The sequence below is a fragment of the Rhinatrema bivittatum genome, chromosome 8, assembly GCF_901001135.1.
Source record: "Rhinatrema bivittatum chromosome 8, aRhiBiv1.1, whole genome shotgun sequence".
NCBI classification, from domain to species: Eukaryota; Metazoa; Chordata; class Amphibia; order Gymnophiona; family Rhinatrematidae; genus Rhinatrema; species Rhinatrema bivittatum.
This window is the reverse complement of record NC_042622.1, coordinates 236422051-236445341: the sequence shown is the minus strand read 5'-3', so window position 1 is coordinate 236445341 and position 23291 is coordinate 236422051. Positions and strand designations below refer to the sequence as shown.

The 23291-nt window shown below is 47.6% G+C and overlaps 1 protein-coding gene across 2 annotated transcripts in view; it reads right to left on the bottom strand.

The window, feature by feature from the left end:
- Window positions 1-23291, bottom strand: part of HAUS8 (HAUS augmin like complex subunit 8) — a 135113-nt gene that overhangs the window by 72241 nt on the left and 39581 nt on the right. For both annotated transcript variants that reach the window (XM_029614170.1, XM_029614169.1), the window contains exons 4-5: window positions 4298-4406; window positions 3802-3918 (exon numbers count right to left, since the gene is read on the bottom strand). In XM_029614170.1, coding sequence (XP_029470030.1) covers window positions 3802-3918; window positions 4298-4406 — 226 coding nt within the window. The remainder of the gene's footprint in view (window positions 1-3801; window positions 3919-4297; window positions 4407-23291) is intronic.

The following is a 23291-nucleotide window of genomic DNA, read 5'->3' as shown; positions in this document are numbered from 1 at the left end:
ACATCATTATGTAAAAGAGCTTTCTCCACTGCCGGCCCTAAGCATTGGAACTCTCTTCCATCAGACCTCAGGCTAGTACAATGCCCAATCACCTTTAAAAAAAAGACTCAAGACCTGGTTGTTCAACCAAGCCTTCTCCTAACTTCAATAAATTATTGAACTCCTACCAGTGATCTCTGTCATTGTTAACCCCCTCAAGAGAACGCTCATCCATTTTATCTCAATGCAGTCAAATCTTAAAACCTTGCTCTTCTATTAACCTCGGTTCTTAACTCCAGATTGTATCAGGCTCCTCAAATATTTTATTTTATGTTGTTAATCCCAGTTAATTGTATCCAAGTTCGACCATCCTGTTTATTGTAAAACAATCTCTTGTCATGGTTATTGTTTTGAATGTAAACCGATTTGATTGGTAACTCTGTTCACCAGAATATCGGTATATAAAAATGCTAAATAAATAACAGATTTATGAAATACATATGGCAGGGAAAAACCACCCAGGATCGTGCAAAACGTCCTCTTCCGATTTAGAGCACAAGGAGGATTGGCAGTTCCCAACCTTTTAATGGTACCATGCCGCCGCTCGGTTATGAGCTGTAGTAATTTGGCATAGGATGTCCACTTGCAAGCCTTGGACGCTTCTAGAACAGGAACAACTGGGAAAGGTTCCTTTGCCGATGCTGGTGTAGTAACACCGGAAAACATGGCAGAGGTCGCAGGATCTCCCCACTCCTGATCAGCATACCCTTCAAACTTGGCTTAAAATGGAAGGCTATTTTAGTAAGAGATAAAGTGGGCTCAGTTAATTCCATGCCCTTTTATCATAAGGACTTCTTAGAGGGTGCCGTGCCTACTATTTTTAAAAACTGGATAACTAAAGATATTTTTAGCTGCACCCAGCTCTGGGAAAATGCTATCTGGGTAGACTTCCAAACCCTGCAGCTTAGATTTGCATTGCCACAGTCAGAAATGTATCACTATTTACCACTGAGCAATTATTTGCGTAACACTGGGCTACAACAGGCCTTGACAAAGAAGGTAATGATGTTTGAAACATATTGTAGGTCAGTGAATAAAGTGCAATGACTAATGTAAAAAATATATAGGTTGCTGAACCAGGAACCACAGGTCCCAATGGCCTTTAAGTCATGGGAGCAAGGACTTCTGGGACGGGGTATATGTTACGTTGGGGAAAGTTCTAATTTCCGCTACGTTAGTGGAAAATGGTCTCAAACTGCTTTATAGATGGTACTACACTCCATCCAGATTACACCAAATATATCCTAGCGTGTCTGATAGATGTTGGAAGGGATGTGGCGCTGAGGGCACTTTCTTCCACACGTCTATGGACAGAGATTGCTACCTGGTTAACCGAAATTACTCACCTGGTTATTGTTCTCACACAGCTTTATTAAACTGCGCATACCCTTTGGGAGACAAATTTCTTATTTATTTATTTATTTAAGGTTTTTTAATACCGGCATTCAAGAACTCGTTCTCATCATGTCGGTTTACAGAGAACAGGGGTGCAAAAATATAACCAAAAACATAAATAAACGTGGAGAAGAGAAGCAGTTACAATTAACAAGGGTTCATGAACTGGGATTATAAGAAATAAAAGAGATAGAGGAGGATAATTATATACAAGTGTACAATGTAAATAAGGGGTCCTCTATATATACAAGAGAACAAAATAAATATGGAGTCCACTATATACAGCTACTTAGCATAGGAGTCATTGATGGATCTTGTTATAAAATTTGTCACAGCTAATAGGTGTGAAATAGCATATAAATGGAAGGCTAAGGATCAATCATTCACTTTCGCATACAATACAAGGCATTATCACTCATCCACAAAGCCCTCTACAATCCAGAAATGAATTGGCTCTCTAACTCTTTACAATTTCATACTTCTAACAGACCAACTAGAAATCCATACATAGCCACTTTGCAAACCCCCTCACCAAAAGTATTTAAATATGCATCCACTAAAGCCCGTGCCCTCTTCCTAACTGGCCCCATATTATGGAACTCCATGCCTACTGAATTACGTCTTGAACTGTCCCCTAAGATATTCAAACAAAAACTCAAGACATGGTTATTCACTCAAGCCTACACGCTCCTCTTTAGCCTTCTTCGACCCATCCCCTCATTCATAATAAACATTATCTTTTATGTGTCGCCTCTCTCACCCTCATTTGTTCTACCCTTGTAATCCTAGATATTCCTGTATATAATTGCTACTCTGCTTTATTGATGCCTTTTACTTCACTCTCGTGCCTTTTCTAAGACTCAATGCCATTCATAGCCTCGCATTTCCAATTCTTACTCCATCACTCCTCCCGCCCAACCCCCTCAGATTTCCCCGTCAATTTAAGTTATTATTGTTACCTTTTAAGTTTTGCCTTAAGTTATACCTTGTTACTATCATCAGCTGTTTCATGTACTCGTTTTCAACTATTATCATCTTGTTTTATGTATAGCGCTACGGTGTATGTTATGTAGTTCTCTGTACACCAACGTGATATCTCTGATGAGCGGCGGTATATAAAAATCAATAAATAATCACGCTCAGCTTTTTAATCTCTGCAAAATTACTGCCCACAAGCAGAAGAGATTAGGGGCATTTCAGCGTACCTGGAACCCATATTTAAGTTGGAAAATTAACCAGTTGGCTCCCTGAGGAGATTTTGCTCTAGTATGTGCCACTGGGCATTTCTTGTTTAAGCAAGGCCTGAGGTCTGTTATTATAATAGCTGCAGATAACAAACAATGGACATAAATCCCTTCTAAGATTTGGTAGCCATATACTCAGAAAAAGAAATGTGTCCACCAAATTAATTGGGTTTTTTTTTTTTTTTTTTTTTTTTTATAGTTATCACCTAATCTTTGCCTTTCTGCTGCACTATCCTTTGTTCTTCTAAAACTTTTCTCCTTAAAATGTTTATTCATGATGTTTGCTTAGGGGTATCATATGGAATTTACTAAGTACATCCTCAGTTCCTGCTCAATAAAAATGAATGTGCTGTGATTCAAAAGTAATGAAGGATCCTTATAGAAAGCAGAATAGCAACCTGCCAGTCCTGCTCTGAACCTGGTTCATGCAAGACAAAGCAGTTTTTTTTGGCAGCCTTTACCAGTTATACTATATACAAATCGGTTGTTTTTGTAGGTAACAGCAGACCAGCAACTATCCTGATTTATTACACAAATGACATTATACTAGTGATCTAATCCTGTATCTGATATTTCAGTTGCTGGCTGGTCTTCATATAGTAGTCTGGCGAATTCTCAAACTGATCACAACTGGAAGAAAATTACCATTAGGGTAAGATGATCTGCTAAAATGACAGTTTGATAGGCATGCTGCCAGAAAATCATATAGATGTTTTAATTAAATTTGTACTATACACACACACAATACTGTACACAACATACCCAGGACACGGTTTGAAGTCTGGGCAGGCATTACCAGGCACAAGCTCCAACACCTCATTTACTATGTATAGGACATATACCTATATTTAGTAAATTTGGCCCTTAATACATAGCTAAGGTTTTTCTCTTGTTTTGGGTCTATAGGGGGGAAATCTCTCAGTAAATCAGGCCCTAAGTTAGTACATGTTTTAGAGCTTTACATATGCCCAGGAGGAATGACTGAGAACCAACAGGAGTCAGATAATGGAGATCTCAGACATGCACTTTTGCATGCTTTATTTTAAAAACATGTTGAATTTCCATGTGTGTTTAAATCAAACAAAAAAAAAAAAAAAAAGATACCCTTAAGAAAAATTCCTACCATTAACAACTGCTGACAGATCCAGGTCGGGACGCTCCAGTTTATCTCCTTCCATCAGAGTGGACTGCAAATCGTCCTTTCTAAGCAGGGCTTCATCAGAAACATGCGACTCAGCTCCTGTACAATGAGGTTTTCAGCATTACAAAAACCCAATTAAGATTAATTAGGAGAACGAGTTATTTCCCTGCGCAGAGCTCAACTATGTGTGTCATTTTCTCTCTCAGAACTTAATTTAAGCTTCATTAAAGAAATGGTTCAAATGATAGAAATAGATTCTAGTTAAAAGGGGAACAAATGTATTTGAAGTTTAAATATCTTCAATCCACCTTTGTATGTTAATATACCTCGAAAGAGCATTCTGAAGAAAAGCTCATGACATTATGAATAATTACATTTAAAACAAACTATTAAATAAAATCAAGCCTGTTTCTCCTTATCTAAAAAAAAATAAAAGTCTTCAGATGTGTCTGTTTAAGGGATTTCTATTAAAACCTACTTGTAGGAATCTTAAATTTTTGTAGAATGCAGGATTTCCTTGTAGGAGTTCCACTTCTTCCCTTTTCAGGAATTTTAGCCCCAGAAGAGATTGTATTTATCAGATTAGTCTACAAAGAAATAAAGAAAGAAGGCTTCAGCTGAAAGACCAGGATTCCCTGCCCCCCTCCCCCAAAAAGGCTGAGCATAATCACTAAACAAAGTTCCTGCAAAACAAACAGCAAGCATGCCAAATAAACTAATCATTAAATGGGCAATTGATATTTTAGTGTGTGAGTGAGGAGGGGGATATTTTTTTTGTGTAATTACTGGATGTACATTGCTTTGAATGATTTCTTGATTAGTAAAGTGGTATGAAAGTATTTTTTAAATAAAGAAATTCCACTTCACTTACTGCTGAAATAGGACTGACAGCATGTAGGCTTATGAGAGTGTGTAGGTGGCGCAGGTATGTATACATATTATGCAAGTTGAGGGGACATAAAAACAAAACAAAACATTGGGGTTGATGCAATAATGGGATTAGCGCATCCAACCCTGCCTTAGCTAACAGCGTTCACCACTTGTAAATGCCTATTGGCTAGAACCCCTGATGTAAAAAAGTTCACCATGTGCCCGTTTTAACCCTCAAAAATGAATGCCAGCCCTGGAGCTGGTGTTGTCTTGAGGCATCCCAAGCCATCATACGAAAAGCAGAGAATACTGCTTTTCTGTGGTTCCTCCGACTTAATATCATCGCAGTACTAAGTAGGAGGAACTACAGAGAGCAGCGACATGGTGGGGGGGTGGGGGGAGCCTTGCCAGCAGTCAGGTTAGGAAAATGGGCGCTCAATTTACCAGCGCCCGTTTCCTAACCCATGGCTGTGTGTGGTATCAGAAAACAGACGTTTATTAATTGAGTGTCCGTTTTCCTAATGCATGGATTTACGCAAAGCCACATCTCCTCGGCGCCCAATGCCAAGGATGCGCTAGGGATTCACGACTTCCCCGAGCATGTCTTTTTTTTTTGACACAGCTGTTCATTTGCATCTCACATCGCACACCCAGAAGAGGTGGATGGTGTGTGTTAGGGAAACGGGCGCCCAGTTTGGACGCCTATTTTTACCGTGTTATTATTGCATCGGCCTGATTGGGAGGTGGATTTGGAAGCTGCATTGTGCACTCTTGGCCACTAGAGGCCACCATATATTTATGCATGGAATGAGAATACTATGGCTGTTTATTTTTAGAGTTTTATAATTCTCTTTCCAAAAATATTACTCAAAAGCAGAGAACTGCATAAAAAAACAGCACACAATACAATAAAATAATGTATAACAAAGCCAAATGGGAGAGAAGGCACTAAGGGTCACTTGCAGGGAAGGACAAAAACTACATTTTACTTTGCTTAGAGCAGGGGTGACCAACACCAGCCCTCAAGAGCCACAAACATGCCTGGTTTTCAGGATATCTATAGGAAAATGCATGAGGTAGATTTGCATACAATGGAGGCAGTGCATGCAAATCTCTCTCATGCATATTCATTATGGATATCCTGAAGACCAGGTCTGTTTGTGGCTAATGAGGACCAGAGTTGGCCACCTCTGGCTTAGAAATTCAAATATCTGAGGAGGAAGTAACATCATTGTTCCTAATGGATGCTTGAATTTCTGCTCTTCCACCTAAGTTGCCTAATCCTGCTTTTATCACAACCATCAGTTTTATCGCTGCTTTTTTTTTTTTGCAAAGTCAGCATGCTTACTTGAAAATAATGGCTACCAAAAGGTAAACTGTGGACCTCAAAATTCTTATGCAAAAACAGATGAGATTGAGTCTCTCGTTATTGGCGCAAATAAGCTGGCAGGCCATGCACTACAAAAAGAGGTAGGCCTCAACAATATACTGACACGAGCAGAGTTTCGAGCATGGTTCTGTGAGTTAAGAGCAGATATTAAATTGAATAAAAACAGGAAGTATTGGCACTGATAGCTGAAATGCGAGAGGAAATGGCCGACATTGGACAGCATGGCGAGGAAAACGATAATAGCCTACACGCACATGAGGACATACTAGTCAAAGCTTGACTGCAAATCCAAGAGTGTTACAAGATGAAAATGCCTCAAATTTTGGGTAAACTTGAAGATTTGGAAAACTGCACAAGGTGATGTAACTTGTGAATTTACGGGATACCGGAGATTCCAGAATATGCTGATTGCAAAGACACTAATACAAATCTTCATTTAAGTCTGTAGAGCACTCAGAGGACTATCATGATATGAGCATTAAGATTGAGCAAGTTCACCGATCTTTGGGTCAGCGGGTTGATAACAGACCTTGTGACATCGTGGTCTGTTGTGATAGTTATGCAGTAAAGGAACACATTTTTACAGCAGCCAAGAAAAATGTAATGTGGCAATGGGAACAGCATACTATTACAATTTTTGCCGATCTATATCTTGATAAGCTAAGCAAATGCCAAGAACTCAGAAATATTGCCATCCTTGGGTAGGGCAGAGGTATTTGTTAACGCTGGCTATTTCAATTCGGTCTCTTGTTCACTATTAAAAGGCATCAGCTCTTGAGCGATATCCATAGCAGAAGCAGAACAACAGATGTACTGCTTTATCTACTCTGCGATCTGTGAAAAGGGATGAAAGACTGCAGTGGCAACGGATTGCTAAAGGCAGCCAGAGCCTCTGGCACCTGGTGGATACATATCAGTGAAATCTGCAGGACTTATATTAACTTTACTTCTATTTCTGCAATTTGTGAGCAAAAAGAAAATTATTACTTACCTGCTAATTTTCATTCCTGTAGTACCATGGATCAGTCCAGACAGTGGGTTATGTCCCCAATCCAGCAGATGGAGTCAGCACAAGCTTTGAGGGGGCGTATCCATATATACTACTACCCCCTCTGCAGGAGTTCAGTATCGAGTATATCAAAGCCAGAGTAGAAACCCCCGAAGGATCAAGTTTGTGGAAACAGATAATGAAAACAATTGTAACCGCAACAAGTAACTGCAAACATCCTACCAACTTGTAGGGAGCTGTGAAAAACAGCGAAAAGAAACGACTGTGAAGACACAGAACACTGCGAGCAAGAAGTAGCGCAGAGCTGAGCAGGATCAAGAACCCAAACGCGGTGGGCGTCTGGACTGATCCATGGTACTACAGGAACGAAAATTAGCAGGTAAGTAATAATTTTCTTTTCCCTGTACGTACCTGGATCAGTCCAGACAGTGGGATGTACCCAAGCTTCCCTAAATCGGGTTGGGTCCTGCGAGGCCTGCTCAGAGAACCTGCTCGCTAAAGTGTCCAGAGACCGAAGAGGCGAGGTGCAGACGATAGTGCCTCGAGAACGTGTGTAACGATTTCCAGGTGGCTGCCCTACAAATTTCCTGCGAGGATAACGAGCGAACCTCCGCCCAGGAAGCCACCTGAGAACGTGTAGAATGCGCTACGATTCCGGGTGGGGGAGTCTGACCCGCCCCAATGTAGGAAGCAGCAATGCCGGCCTTCAACCATCTGGCAATGGTAGCCTTCGAGGCCTGAGACCCCTTCTTAGGTCCGGACCAGAGTACGAAGAGATGGTCAGAGGTCCGGAACCATTTGTAGCCTCCAGATAGAGGCGCAGAGTGCGCTTGACATTCAAGAGACGGAGAGACTTCGGCTCTGAGGAAGAGAAGGACGGCAACTCCACCGTCTGGTTCACATGGAATGCAGAAACCACCTTCGGAAGGAAGGAGGGAATGGTGCGAAGCGAAACTCCAGAGTCGGAGAAACGGAGATAGGGCTCTCTACACGACAGAGCCTGCAGCTCCGAGATGCGTCGAGCGGAACAGATGGCCACAAGAAATACAGTCTTGAGAGTGAGATCCTTTATCGTTGCGCTGCGCAGCGGCTCAAACGGTGGTCCCAACAGGGAGCGAAGCACAAGGTTAAGACTCCAGGAGGATCAAGGGTCCCGTAATGGAGGACGCATATGCTTGACACCCTTGAGAAAACGAGCAATGTCAGGATACTGTAGAAGAGAGCCCCCATCGCTCAACAGTGAACCAAGGGCGGCCACCTGAACCCGTAGTGAATTATAGGCGAGCCCTTTTTCCACCCCCGCCTGTAGAAACTGAAGGATCTGAGGTACAGAAGCTTTAGCGGGTCTCGTGGCCTGGCTGGTACACCACAGCTCGAACACCTTCCAGACTCGAACATAGGCCGCCGACGTCGATGTCTTTCGTGCCCGCAATAGCATGGATACTACCGCCTCCGGGTAGCCCCGACGCCGGAGGCGGCGCCTCACAAAAGCCAGGCCGCAAGACAGAAGAGTTCTGCCTGCTCGAAAAATACCGGGCCCTGATGTAGGAGCTGGGGGAGGTGCCCCAGCCTGATTGGCCCGTCGATCACCAGCTGTAGCAGGTCCGCAAACCAGGGTCGCCTGGGCCATTCTGGGGCGACGAAAACCACGGTCCCCTGATGGCTTTCTATTCTGCGGAGCATCCTGCCCACCAGGGGCCATGGTGGAAAAGCATAGAGCAGAAGATGTGGCGGCCACGGGAGGACCAGGGCATCCACTCCCTCCGCGCCGCGCTCTCTCCGGCGACTGAAGAAGCGTGGAGCCTTGGCGTTGAGAGCTGACGCCATCAGATCCAAGTGGGGGGCCCCCCCACCGATGGACGAGAAGTTGCATCGCTTTGTCGGAGAGAGACCACTCTCCGGGGTCCAGCAGTTGACGACTGAGGAAGTCCGCCTGGTCGTTGTCCACACCGGCGATGTGCGAGGCCGCTAGCCGGACGAGATGATGCTCCGCCTATTGCATCAGCAGCGCCGCCTCGAGCGCGACCTGCGGGCTGCGCGTGCCTCCTTGTCGGTTGATGTAGGCCACGGTGGTAGCGTTGTCCGATAGGATTCTGACTTCCCGGTTCCGAAGAAGCGGGAGGAAATGTCGCAGAGCTAGCCGGACCGCTCTGGTTTCCAGACTGTTGATTGACCACTTCGCCTCCACCGTGGACCACGTCCCCTGTGTGGCGCTTCGATCGCAGACTGCACCCCAGCCTGCTAGACTGGCATCGGTGGTCACCACCACCCAATTTGGCAGATCGAGGGACACGCCACGGGCCAGGTTCGGCGGATCCAACCACCAGCCCAGACTGTCCCTGGCATTCTGCGGGAGCGGGAGAATCATCTGGTAGTCCTGCGATACTGGTTTCCAACGGGAGAGGAGCGCCCACTGTAAGGTCCTGATGTGCGCGAAAGCCCAAGGTACAAGGTCGATGGTGGACCCCATCACTCCCAGGAGTTGCAGGTAGTCCCAGGAGGTGGGCTCTGGTAACGCAGAGAACCGTCGTGTGTGATCCCGCAAGGATTGAGCTTTGTCCTGGCGCAGAAAAACTTTGCCCAGTAGGGTGTCGAAGGTCGGCACCCCAAAAAACCCAAGCGTTGCGAGGGCATGAGGGAGCTCTTGGAGAAGTTCACTACCCATCCCAGGGAATGTAGAAACCGTACTACTCGAGTCACCGCTGAGCGTCCATGATCGAATGACTTCGCCTGGAGGAGCCAATCGTCCAGATAAGGATGAACCAGGATGCCCTCCTTCCGGAGAGCTGCCGCCACGACTACCATGATCTTGGTGAAGGTGCGCGGCGCCATCGCCAATCCGAACGGGAGAGCCGTGAACTGAAAATGCTGGTCCAGAATTTTGAAACGAAGGAAACTGTGGTGGTCCGGGCGGATGGGAATGTGCAGGTAGGCCTCCGTTAAGTCCAGGGAGAAGAGGAACTCCTCCCGATGCACCGCCGCAATCACTGACCGTAGCGTTTCCATGCGGAACCGAACGACTCGAAGGGATTTGTTGACTTCCTTGAGGTCTAGGATAGGCCGGAAGGAACCGTCCTTCTTTGGTACGACGAAATAGATGGAATAGTGGCCCGAGCCCACCTCTCCGAAGGGCATGGGCGCAATAGCGCCTATCTCCCGGAGTCTGTCCAGAGTCAGCTGCACCGCTCCTCTCTTGAGGTCCGAGCCACAGGGGGAAAAGATGAACCTTCCCTGCGGGGGGCGGACAAATTCCAATGCGTAGCCGTGTTTTATGGTATCCAGGACCCACTGGTCCGAGGTGATCCGTGCCCACTCCGCGTAGAAATACGTTAGTCGGTCCCCAATCCTGGGGACAGGGGAGTGGGCGAGACTGGCATCATTGTGAAGACTTGGTATAGGGGTTCCGGGAGTAGTGCGTGCGGGCAGACGCCCGCGAAAGGAGCGCGACCAGGGCTGAGACCTGGGGGCGGATGACCGGGAGCCCGCCTGTCTGTATCCCCTGTAGCGCCGTTGCGCTCTGGCTCTGGTCCGAGAAGAAGAAAATGCTCTGGATGGTCGAAACCTATCCTCCGGCAGCCGATGAACAGCGTTCTCCCCCAGGGACTTGATGATCTGGTCCAAATCCTCCCCGAAGAGGAACTTGCCCCTGAAGGGAAGAGAGCCCAGACTCGACTTAGAGGACGTATCAGCCGCCCAATTGCGTAGCCACAGTAGTCGTCGTGCTGCCACTACCGAAACCATGGATCTTGCGAGGACCCGAAAAAGGTCGTACGAGGCGTCCGCCCCATACGCCACTGCGGCTTCTAGCCGATCTGCCTGGGAAGCCTCATCGGACGGCAGGTTCTGAGACGTGAGGAGTGAGACCTCGAAAACCCGCTTAAGGAAAACTTCCAACTTACGATCCTGTGTGTCCCGCAACGCCGCACCTCCCGTCACTGGGATAGTCGTCCTCTTCGTGACCGCCGACACTGCGGAGTCCACCTTTGGGACCTTGATGAGGTCCAGAAATCTTCGGGGAGCGGGTACAGCTTTTCCATAGCCCGGCTGCTCTTCAGGGAGGCCTCCGGGGTGGCCCATTCCCTGGTGAGAAGTTGTAAAAACGAGTCATGAATGGGAAAAGCCCAAGCCCTTGGCCAGAGTGCAGCCAGGACAGGATCTCCCTTCCTTGAAGAAGTGACGATAGCGGGAGCTACTGGGGCAGGCGGGTCTGGTGGCGGGTCCAAATCTAATTCTTGGATGATCTGCGGGATGAGGTCGTCCAGCTCTTCCCTCTGGAAGAGGCGTAGGGTACGCGGATCATCCCCCTCCTGCGTGCCGTCCCCTTGTCCCCCGTCCGGGAGGTCAAGTCCATGTCCCGCTGGGTCTGGCACCGCCCCCACTGCCGCGGGCGTGGATCGGACCCGGGTAGGAAGGCGGGAGGCCCCCACTCCCGGAAGGTCGGGGGGGGGGGGGGGGGGGCCGGCGTCGAGGGCGACATCCGAGGGATCTTAGGAGGGGGGGGGGGGGGGGTCCCACAGGTGCTTCCAGCCCCTGCAGATAAGCGGTATGCATGAGCAGGATAAACTCCGGAGAGAACCCCGGCCTGCTCGGGTGCGCTTCGAGGGCTGCGTGGTTCCTGCTCCCTGGCTCTGGGTGCTTGGTTCCTGCACCAAAATCGGGGGAACACCCCCGCTGGTAGAGTCCTCCAGGGATCCGTTCTCCCTCGTGGCCTCCAGGGATCCGTTCCCCCTCGTGGCCTGCGCCTCAGGGCGCTCAGAATGTAAAATGGCCGCCGTTCCCGCCAAAAATGGCAGAGTGGCCGGCCTGCGCCGCCCGGGCAAAAAAGAGAAATCAGTCAGGGACTGTGAGGTACCTTCCCCCCCGGGAAGGCATCGTGCACAGATGCCCTCCCGGGAAATCAGGGACCCCGGGTCTCCGCAGGCCGCACAGCGGGATGGCCGCGGCATCGGGATCGCTGTAGGAGAAAAGAAAAAGCCACGGGGGGGACCACGCGCACAAAAGCGCCACTGCGGGGGGGCCCGGTCGGCCCGCACTGCCCGCTGTCTGAAAATAGAGGAGGGTGCCGCGGGGGGGGGGGGGGGGGGCCTTCCCGGCCACACGACCCGCCCCAGACATCTTTCCCTAAATGGCTCAGCAGCCCATGAGGAGCTGTAAAATGGCCGCGGGTGAGGGAGTAAAGAGCGAAGAGGCCGGCTCCACCGGCTTTTGCGGGCACCGGGGGCTGAGCTGTGAAGGAAAAAACTACAAAGGAAAAACAAACTTACCCCTGGCTGCAACGAGAAATAAACAGCAAGGCCGCAGAGAAGAGACAAGGAAGATAAGCCACTCCCCAGAAGTTGAAAGAACTCTGCCTTATTTTTTTTTTTTTTTAAACTTAATACAAACTTGATACAAACTTGATCCACAGAAAAAGACAACAACAAGCCATAATCAAGCAAGAAAGTGAAGAAAAAGGAAAAGGAGGGGAAGCCTGATTCCCCTACTCGCATCTGCTGGAGTCAGAAGATACTGAACTCCTGCAGAGGGGGTAGTAGTATATATGGATACGCCCCCTCAAAGCTTGTGCTGACTCCATCTGCTGGATTGGGGACATAACCCACTGTCTGGACTGATCCAGGTACGTACAGGGAAAGACTGATATGCAATTACTCAACTTGCTCGAGTTTATTTTATCTATGAGCCTTTGGAACTCATAGCTGTGTTATCCTTGACATGACAAATACTGGTTGTGACTGTTGCTATTTTAACATAAGAATTGTTATTCTGGGTTAGACCAAGGGTCCATCAAGCCCAGTATCTTGTTTCCAACAGTGGTCAATCTAAGACACAAGTACCTGGCAAGTACCCAAACATTAAATAAATCAAGCTACTATTGCTTATTAATTAATAGCAGTTTATAGAATTTTGCTCTTGGAATTTATCTAAACCTTTTTTAAACCCAGTTACACTAACCGCTGTAACCACATCCTCTGGCAATGAATTCCAGAGCTTAACTATGTGCTGAGGGAAAAAAAATGTTCTTCGATTTGTTTTAAATGAGCTACTTGCTAACTTCATGGAGTGCCCCTAACCCTATTATCTGAGGTAGTAAATAACCTATTTACATTAAATTTTTCAAGTCCTTTCATGATTTTGTAGACCTCTATCATATTCCCCCCCCTTCAGTAGTCTCTTCTCCAAACTAAACAGTCCTAACTTCCTTAGCCTTTCCTCATAAGGCAGCATTCCATGCCCCTTATTTTGGTCACCCCTCCCCTCACTTTCTCCAGTGAAATAGGAAAATTGGTTCTTACCTGCTAATTTTCATTCCTGAAGTACCATGGATCAGTCCAGACAAGTGGGTTTATGCATCCCTACCAGCAGATCAAGGCAGACAACAAACCTTTGAGGCACTGATACATAACCGAGAGTGGCACCTGCAGGCCCTCAGTATTAACCTGTACCCAAGCCAAGATGTCTACTTTAAACAAACCCCAATAAACCTTGGGCGAACAGAGACAACGTTGGAGCCCCCTGCAAAACTAGGCCTTCCTTGACTTAAAAAAAAACCCATATACCAACTACGTACAGTTTTCATCACTCTGTTTAATTTGAATGTCAGCTCAACCATCTCCAGAAGCGAAAAAGTCTTGTCAGAAGGGGACAGGTCTCTGGCCTGATCCGTGGTATTTCAGGAACGAAAGTTAGCAGGTAAGAACGAAAAATTTCCTTTTCTGTTCGTACCCGGATCAGTCCATGTTATTATTTAGGAGAGTTGTGGGTGGATCCTTGGACCGATGGCAGATGACCACGCCCCCAGGGGAAGATTCAGAGAGGACCATGGGTCAGAGTTAGGCGAGACAGACACACAATTTTTTTGTTAGACAATATACTGAACCACCAGAGGTGGCAGTAGGGAGCTGGAATGCCCGGCTGGGCTGTAGTCCCTCAGATACTGGAACAGCGATCCCCGGAGGCTGAGCTGTAGAGAAACTGAAATATAGTGAGTAGGCAGGGTATGCAGAGTTCATGGACAGAACCTGATGGTAACACTCACACAATGTCTCATAGAAGCCCAGGAGCTGGAATGAAGTAGGCCCTCAAGGAGCGAGGCCCTGGTTCCAGGGAAAGCTCTGAGAAAGCGGTGGTAACTCACAGATGTAGTAGGCAACGATGACTTCCAGGCAGAAGTGAATTCGAAGAAGCCCAGGAACGAGGGCCCTCAAGAAGCAAGGACAGCAATCTACAAAGTAAGAGAATGAGGCCCTCCGAGGAGCGGGTACCTGGTTAGTCCAAGCAGGCAAAGTAGCGTAGATAGAACGAATCCATATCCTTGCTAACTCAAGTTGTTAGCAATAGAGACCTTTAAATATTTGAAGTGGATGACGTCCTCTCAGGAGAACACCCCTGACATTCGCACCACTTCTGGTACTTGAGGCGGGGCCGTGCTGTGCACGCGCCCCTAGGCATCAGGTCAAATGGCGGATTGCAGCATCAGGCCGGACCGGGGACGCTGGACGAGGACGGCCGAAAGATGCCGCGGCAGCCAGCCTTCCATCAACCCCAGAGGGAGTCGCCAATGTGGGCGGACTGGAGACGTCGGGAAGCGACGGTAGCAACAGTCCAGACAAGTGGGATGTACCCACTTTTTATACTGGGCGGGAATCCTAAAGACCTGTGCACGATACACTCTCCCCAAACATTGCTTCCTCTGGAGCATGCACATCTAAGCAATAATATTTGGTAAAAGTGTAGAGGGAAGACCACATTGCTGCACGACAGATCTCCTGTGGGAAAAAAAAGCAGTTGACACTCCACCCACTAAGTTGCCTGCACCCTAGTGGAATGTGCTCGCAACCCCTCTGTCACCGACCGGCCCTTGCAGATGTACGCTGAAGCTATCGTCTCCTTTAACCAGTGAGCAAGCGTGCCTTTGGAAGCCTTAATTTCCCTTCTTTGCTCCACTGAAGGGAACAGATGATCCAATCTCTGAAAGGGATTCGTCACCTTGAGATATTGCAAAAGGATACGACGCACGTCCAACAAATGAAGTTCTCTAGCCATTGAAGAATTGGCCATCAAGTTCGAAAAGGCAGAAAGCTCAACCACCTGATTAAGGTGAAAGGAGATTACCTTCAGCAAAAAGGACGGAACCATCCATAAAGAGACTCCATCCGAAAAACGGAGAAAAGGAACCCTGAGTGACAGTTTCCTCCTCAGAAATTCACCTAGCTGAACAGATAGCCACCACGAAAACAAGTCTTCAGGGTTAAATATTTCAATGACTCCCTTCACATTGGCTCAAAGGGGGCCCACACAACATCTGAAAAACCAAATTCAAATTCCACACTGGACAGATTTTCTGCACTGTAGGACGCAGATGCTTTGCCCCTCTCAGAAAACGTGCCACATCCGGTTAAGACGCCAGCAGCTTTCCCTGAATCCTGCCATGCAGGAAACTCAAAGCTGCTACCTGGACATTATTACATTAGCCCCTTAGATAACCCCACTACAGAAATTCCAAGATCTGTGGGATGTTCACCTCTAAGGGCTGTACTCTATTCAGCAAAACCAGGATTTGAATACTCCACACCCAGACATAAGCCACTAAGTGGAAGGCCTCCCTGCCTGAAGCAAAGTTGCAATTACTGACTCAGAATATCCCTTCAAACAGAGCTGCTGCCTTTCAAAAGCCACTAGACAGAAGCGATCCTCCTGGTCTGAAAATACAAGTCCCTGAAGAAGTAGCCCTGAGAGATGAGCCAAGCAAACGGGTCCGTCCACCACGAGACGCAGGTGGTCTGCAAACCACGGCCACCACCAGAATCACCCTGCCCGGATGAGGTTCGATGTGCTGCAGAACCAGTCCTATGAGTGGCCATGGAGGAACACATACAGCAAGAGGTGTGTCAGCCACGGTTGAACGAGAGCGTCTATGCCCTCCGATCCGACCTCTTGCCTGTAACTGAAAAAGTGATCAGTCTTTGCATTTGTTGGAGTTGCCATGAGGTCTAATCACTGGTTTGCCCCACCGTGCTTGCAGCAAGGCAAAGGTTTCCACCGACAACTCCCACTCCCCCGGATCCAGACACTGTCTGCTGAGGAAGTCTGCTTGCACGTTGTCCACTCCAACCACATGAGAAGCAGCTAGTCTCTTCAGATGTTTCTCCACCCACAGGATCAGCCCCTGCACTTCCAATGCCACTAGAAGACTCTTTGTACCACCCTGACGATTGATGTACACTACTGTCATTGCATTGTCAGAATACTCTCACTGATTTGCCTGAACGAGCAGAAGAAATGCCAACAAGGCCTTGCACACTGTTCTGGTTTCCAGTCGATTGATTGACTAAGCTGCCTCCTCTGGCAACCACTGACCCTGGGCTGATTTCCCCAGGCAAACTGCCCCCCCCCCCCCCCTTCCAATAGAGAGAGGCTGGCATCCGTGGTTACAAGTACCCAGTCAGGCATTTCCACATCCATTCCCTTCTCGAGACTGTGCTATGACAGCCACCACGAGAGACTAGATCTGGCATCCTCCAGCAATGGTAATGGAAGCTGAAATTCCTCTGACAGCAGATTCCTCCGACAGCAAATTCCACTGGGATAACAGAGCCCCCTGTAGAGGCCACATGTGAGCAAAAGCCCATGGCATTAAATCCAGCTTAGAAGACATGGACCCCAGGACCTGCAGGTAATCCCAGACCCTGGGCACCACCATGCTCTGCAACCAAAGCACCTGACTCTGCAGCTTGAGGACTCTCTCCGAAGTCAGGAACACCCTTCCCCAGACAGGTATCGAAGCGAGCGCCCAGATACTCCAAGGAGTCTGCTTCAGATGACTCTCTGCAAGGTTAGTCACCCAGCCCAATTCCCCCAGATGCTGGAGCACCCGCTAGACTGGAGTGGAGTGACCACACTACCTCCGACTTCGCTCGAATGAGCCAATCATCCAGATAAGGGTGTACCAATATGCCCTCTTTCCTGAGAGCCACCACCACTATTACCATCACCTTTGTGAATGTGTGTGGTGCCGTCGCTAACCCAAATGGAGGTGCTCAAAACTGGAAATGTTCTCCCAGAACCATGAATCTCAGAAACAGTTGATGCTCGGGTTGAATAGGGATATGAAGGTAGGCCTTTGACAGATACAGGGACACTACTGCAATCACTGTGCGCATCTCCACCAGAAACCGTGGCACCCAGAGGGCAGCATTCACCTTCTTCAGATTGAGAATGGGTAGAAAGGTCCCTTCCTTCTTTGGTACCATGAAATACACTGAATACCTGACCCCGCTCCTGAGGGATCAACGGAACAATGATGCGTAGAAGCTGTAAGCACTGGAGCGTATCCTGTACCACCTCTTGCTTGCTCCAGGAGGCGCAGCAGGAGACTACAAAAGCATCTCTGAGTGGCAGAGAAAATTCTATCGCGTAACCATCTCTTACCACCTCCAGGTCGCACTGGTCTGACAATTTTGGTTCACTCCATGTAAAAAAGAAAAAAATGTCCTCTCCCCAATAGCCTCCTGAGAGAATTGGACCCTCACACCTTCATTGTCCAACCTTACTTCCAATCCCCCCCTTGGGACCCACCGTCCTAGGGAACCTGCGCTGATTCCGAAAGGGCTGCTGTCTGCCCGAACTCTGTTTCTGTGAAGCTTGTGCGGGGGGGCTCTGCCTGCTCGAAATCTCCTAGCCTCTTGAAAATGACTTTAGGACCCTTCCAGTCTTAAGGCAACGTATTGCCTTTTGACTCTCCCAACTGCTTCACAAGCTCCTCCAAATCCTTCCCAAAGAGGAGTTTTCCCCCTGAAAGGGAGGTTCGACAGCTGGGCCTTAAGACAACACATCCACTGACCAATTCTGCAGCCACAAAAGCCTGCATTCTGCCACTGCTGAGACCATACACTCCTGGCAGAAGTCCGGATCATGTCGTACAGAGCATCGGCCACATAGGCCATTCCCGCCTCTACAGGTTGCCTGCGCTGCCTCAGATGCCGCTCCGGAACCGTTGTCATGCACCTTCTGCACCCAGGACAAACAGGATCTCTGCATCAGACTTCGGCACACCGCTTGTTGAAGGGCCAAAGCCAAGACTTCAAAAAGCTGCTTGAGCAGAATCTCCAGCTTCCTATCCTGGAGAAGCTCGAGAGCTGCCGCTCCCATCACCAGGATGGTAGTTTTCTTAGTAACTGCCAAAACGACTGCATCCACCTTGGGAATTCTCCATAACTCCAAGGTCTGCTCTGGCAAGGGATATAATTTCCCCAATAGCTCTCGCAACCTTTAGGCCCCCCTAGGGAGATTCCCACTCCCAATCCACCAACTTCTTCACCTGCTTCGGTAACAGAAAAGAGATAGGGGGTCCCTGCAATCCCTCCAGGAAGGGATTCACTCCTTCCTTGTCCAAGTCTTCCTGGATGTCTTTGATGCCGAGCTCCTCCAGCACCTGGGGAATCAATGGACCCAGTTCCTCTCTCCGGAACAGCCAGACCACACGCAAGTCATCTTCTTCCATGACTGGAATCGTCTCCGTGTCCTGAGCATCCAGATCCTGCATGGGATCCACCAAGACCCCCAATGGATCTCAATCCAGGTTCTGTGTCAGATCCCCCAGGTCACTAACAGGGTACTTGTTCACTGCCACAGAACCCCCTTGGAGCTGCTCAGGATCATCCAGGCCAGTGGTTCTCAACCTTTTTTCTGTCGGGACACACCTGGCAGATGGTTCTCACATGCATGACACCCGAACCCATGATAGTCATAGGGTTAGATGTAAAAGTACAGCTTGCATCCAAGGGAACCCCCCGACCCACAATAATGGATGTAAAGCAGAATTACGACATTCCCCATAGAACTCACCCTACAAAAAAAAGAGGAGGGTACTGGAAGCCAATAGTAACAGGTGGGAGAGAAAAAAAGGGGAAAAAAATGGATAAAGTGCGTAGCTTGCTGGGCAGACTGGATGGGCCATTTGGTCTTCTTCTGCCGTCATTTCTATGGTTCTGGTGTCATCTCAGTAACAGCAACTCAAACTCCTACTACCAGGCTCAATAGCCCTACTTATGAAAAGACAGCAGTTTACCACCAATGCATGTCCTCTTGAGAAAACACAACAAATAAGACTGATACAAACACTTACATGCTAGTAAAATATCTCACCTCAGTAACACACACAGAACCAACCTAACATACTCCCAGGATCTGCAGTTATGCACATAAACTAATCCACACAGTTACACCTGTATTATGGAATGCACTCAACCAGTAACAACCCTATCTATGAAAAGGCAACCCTACAAATATTATCAGGTCCTAAAAACCAATACACCTCCTATTAGGAAAACAGAACTAGCAAGCAGCTATAGATCCCCACACAGAAATAATTGTAAAACTATACTAATAAGAATAAATGTTTCAAAACAGCTATGAACAGAATAATATCCAACAATTAAAAACTCATAAAAACTATTAAAAATTCTTCAAACACCAATAAAATATTTCAAAAAAGCAGACATCACATAATATTAAATAATTAAAATGGCAGTCAATCAAGAAAGAAACTTAAAAAGCCATCTTTGCTTACCCCCCTCCAGCAGCTCTCCTACTCCTGTCCTCTTCCATGCAGGCCGTAGCACACACCAGAAGCAGCAGTAGTGGCTGAAGCTCTGTACTCATGGTCCTCTTTAGGGCCCATGACCAGTCTCTCTCTCACACACACACACACCATACCAATCACACCCCAATGACCAATCATCTCCCAACCAGTCTTTGACACAGACACCAGTCACCTTCCTGAACAGTTTCTCTCATGCCATACACACACACACAGGCTTCCCACTCCCATGCTCACTCTCTCCTCATTCACAGGCTTCTCATTCCCATAATCACTTTCTTTCATATACACACACCCCAGTCTCTCTCACACACTGTCACCTTACCAACCAGTCTCTCTCTCTCACGCATGAACACACACAGGCTTCCCACTCCCATGCTCTCTCACATATACAGGCTTCTCAGTCCCATGCTCTCTCACATACCCAGATTTCTCACTTCCATGCTTTTTCTCTCTCTCTCACACACACACATTCTCTCACTTACAGGCTGGCTGTCTTCTCTCACCTCTCCCCCCCCCCCCCCCCCCGAGCACAAATGGTAGCTGCAGCAGCCTCCTCCAGCCCCTGCAGGCCAAGAAAGAAGAATCCCATCGGCTGTGAGAGGCTTATACTGCTGTCTCCTTTGCTGATTGCTTCGGGCCACGCTACTGCTCGGGGGCCGATACTGCTGCCACCACTACTTTTCCCACGCGGCATGGCTCTCTTTCTCTTTCCCGCGCACTGCACTGTGTATCACTTCCTGTTCCGTGGCAGGCGCGGGAAGAAAAGGCCAGCCGCGGGTGCCACAGCTGCCTCTAACAATACTGCCGCTCTCAACGGCAGCAGGGAAGGAAGAGCAGTGGGAGAGACCGGGAGCACGCGACACACTGGTGTGTCACGACACACAGGTAGAGAAGCGCTGATCCAGGCTATCCAAAGAATCGTCCTCCTCCGGGTTTGCCCAAGACCCAGCATCCACAGGCCCTCTAGCCTTCTTCACTATCTGGGACTTCCTAGGCAAAAAAAGAGAGACTTCAATCCTAACTCCTTCCTGGCTAAATAAACCTTATGAAGGAGAAGCACAAAACCCATGGAAAAGGCCTCCAGGTCAGAGGAGGAAGAGTCCTGATAGACTCCCTCCAGAGCCCCACCCCATTCCCTGTCACCAGCAGGGTTCTTTCCCACAGGAAAAAGCATGGGAGGGGAATCATGGGGCTCAGAAATGGCAGCCTGCACTTCTACATGTGCTGCCAAAATGGCCGCCGGCTCCTCTGACTCCCCCCCCCCCCCCCGCGCCGAAGCCTCAGAAGCTGATCCAGCCACCTGCACTGTTTCACTGCTCCCTGGGGGCCCCGGGCCCCTGAAGCACAATCGCAGCAAACCAAGGCCACCTCAGCCCACAGCCGCGGCAGAGTCTGCCATATTGTGCGGGAGCTGGCATGTCTGGGCAGTTAGGCCTAAAAATAAATGTAGCAGCAGCAATCACACTGATCGCTGTCTGGGTGCTGAAATACAGAACTACCTAACCCCAATAAAGGCAGGCAATTCAGCCCGCACCCTCTTGCCTGCCTCCCAGCAAAGAAAAAAAATAAATAAAAACTTACCTGCTCTTCAGGCCTGCACAATGTTGTAGGCTCCTGGTCTCTTTTTTTTTTTTTTAAGCAAAGAGAAACAGGATCTAAAAGGAAAAACAGGAGGGAAAGACTACTCCCCTGCTTCTGGAGGCTACCTGCTGAGGAACCAGGTACACCGAAGGGGTGAAAGGCCCCGAGCAATTTACCCTCCTGCCAATAGAGGGCAGAGTCCTGACAGGTATTGCCAACCCCCCCTCACCCTGCTCTACCCAAGGGATGGCCCATGAAGGACCCTAAACACCTCGGGGAGCTGAATCTTCTTCTGAGCCTCTTCTCTTTATTTTAAGACACCTGCAGACAGAATTATTTTAAGACACCTGGAGACAGAATTACTGAGGGTCTGCAGGTGGCACTCTCAGTTATGTAGCAGTGCCTCAAAGTTTTGCTCTCTGCCTCCATCTGCTGATAGGGATGCATAAACCCACTTGTCTGTACTGATCCGGGGTACAAAACAAGAACATATCTTTTGTGAGATGCGGTGACCAGAATTGCACACAGTATTTATGATGTGGTCTCACCATGGAGCGATACAGAGGCATTATGACATCCATCATTTCATTTGCCATTCCCTTCCTACTATTCTATTTTTCTGGCCTAGTTCTTGTGGCAGACGGGAGCAGGAGTTGAGATGATTTTTCCTCCACTTATAGTTGAGGATCTGTATATGGAGAGTAGCAGATCACAGGGGGGGGATCAGGGAAATATAGGAGAGATGGGGTGGGGGGGGAGGGAGGGAGAAGGAGATATGAGGACTTTGATAGTATTAAGAAGAGGGATCAGACAGTTTGGGATGCTAATGATAGGGAATGATGAAAAGATGGGGGATTCTCCTGTTTTGTTTGGTGTGTTGGATCAAGTAAGGTTTGGGTATTTGTTTATGAGCACTGAGAAGAGTGGAGTGTATTTTCATATATTATGACCACTTTTTGGTTATATTCTATTATTGTAAAAGGAATGAACACCAATAAAACGATGCTTGATGTATAGAGACCTTACTTCCTCTAAAGCTTCAACATACTTCCTTTCAAGAAACTCATTTGAAAAGGTACTTTGAATACTTAATGGCCTCTACTGATTTCCCTTATAGATATTTTACATGAGCCTCTAAAGCAGGGAAATATACTGCTGCAGCCATTTTAAATTTCTCAACTCCTTGTATGGCAGTTGATAAAGTATGAAGATCCCTCAGTTAGGTTCCTCTTCATTCAAACAGAGATGGGTGGGGTTTTATATACTCTGGTTAATCTTTATGCTCTCACAGTTGAACAAGGTACTTTTCTTTGGGTTGGTGGTAGATCTACCACTGAAGTGTGTGTGTGTGTGTGTGTGTGGGGGGGGGGGGGGCGCACATCATTTACTTTTAGGGGGAGATTTTAATATCACATGGTCACCAAAGTTGGACAATTCCTGAGGAGGTAGTTTTCTGTCCAAAAGTACATAGATTAAGCTTAAAAACAAATATTGATAAATAATTACAATTTCATTCCCTAAAACTAGGAACTATACCTTTTTTCCTAAACCACATAATTCATACTCAAGCATAGATTTAATTTGGGTAGAAAAATCCATTGTCAAAGTAGCAGGCTCTGATATTGGGCCTAATTATTTGGTCCGATCTTGCCCCTGTATGGATTGACATTTTTCTCATTTAAACACCGGAAAATGCTACTGGAGATTGAATGACTATCTAGCACAGAATATTGTACACAATTGAGGGAAAATATATCTATTTCTCCACAGAAAATATGTTGCCATTGATTCTTTGGAAAACAAATCTCTAGGGCTTCCTACAATAAGAAAAAAAAATAGATTAGATAATCTTTATTAAATGAAATTTAATTTTTAGAAAAAAATTTACATAAGAGATCTAGCCACTACGTTGTGGTCACAACTAAATAAAGCCAGAGAAGATCTGAAAATGTTAGACTGATTTAATAGCCCATCAGCTAGAATTAGCTAAAAAATTGCATTTTGAGGAGGGCACAAGGCAG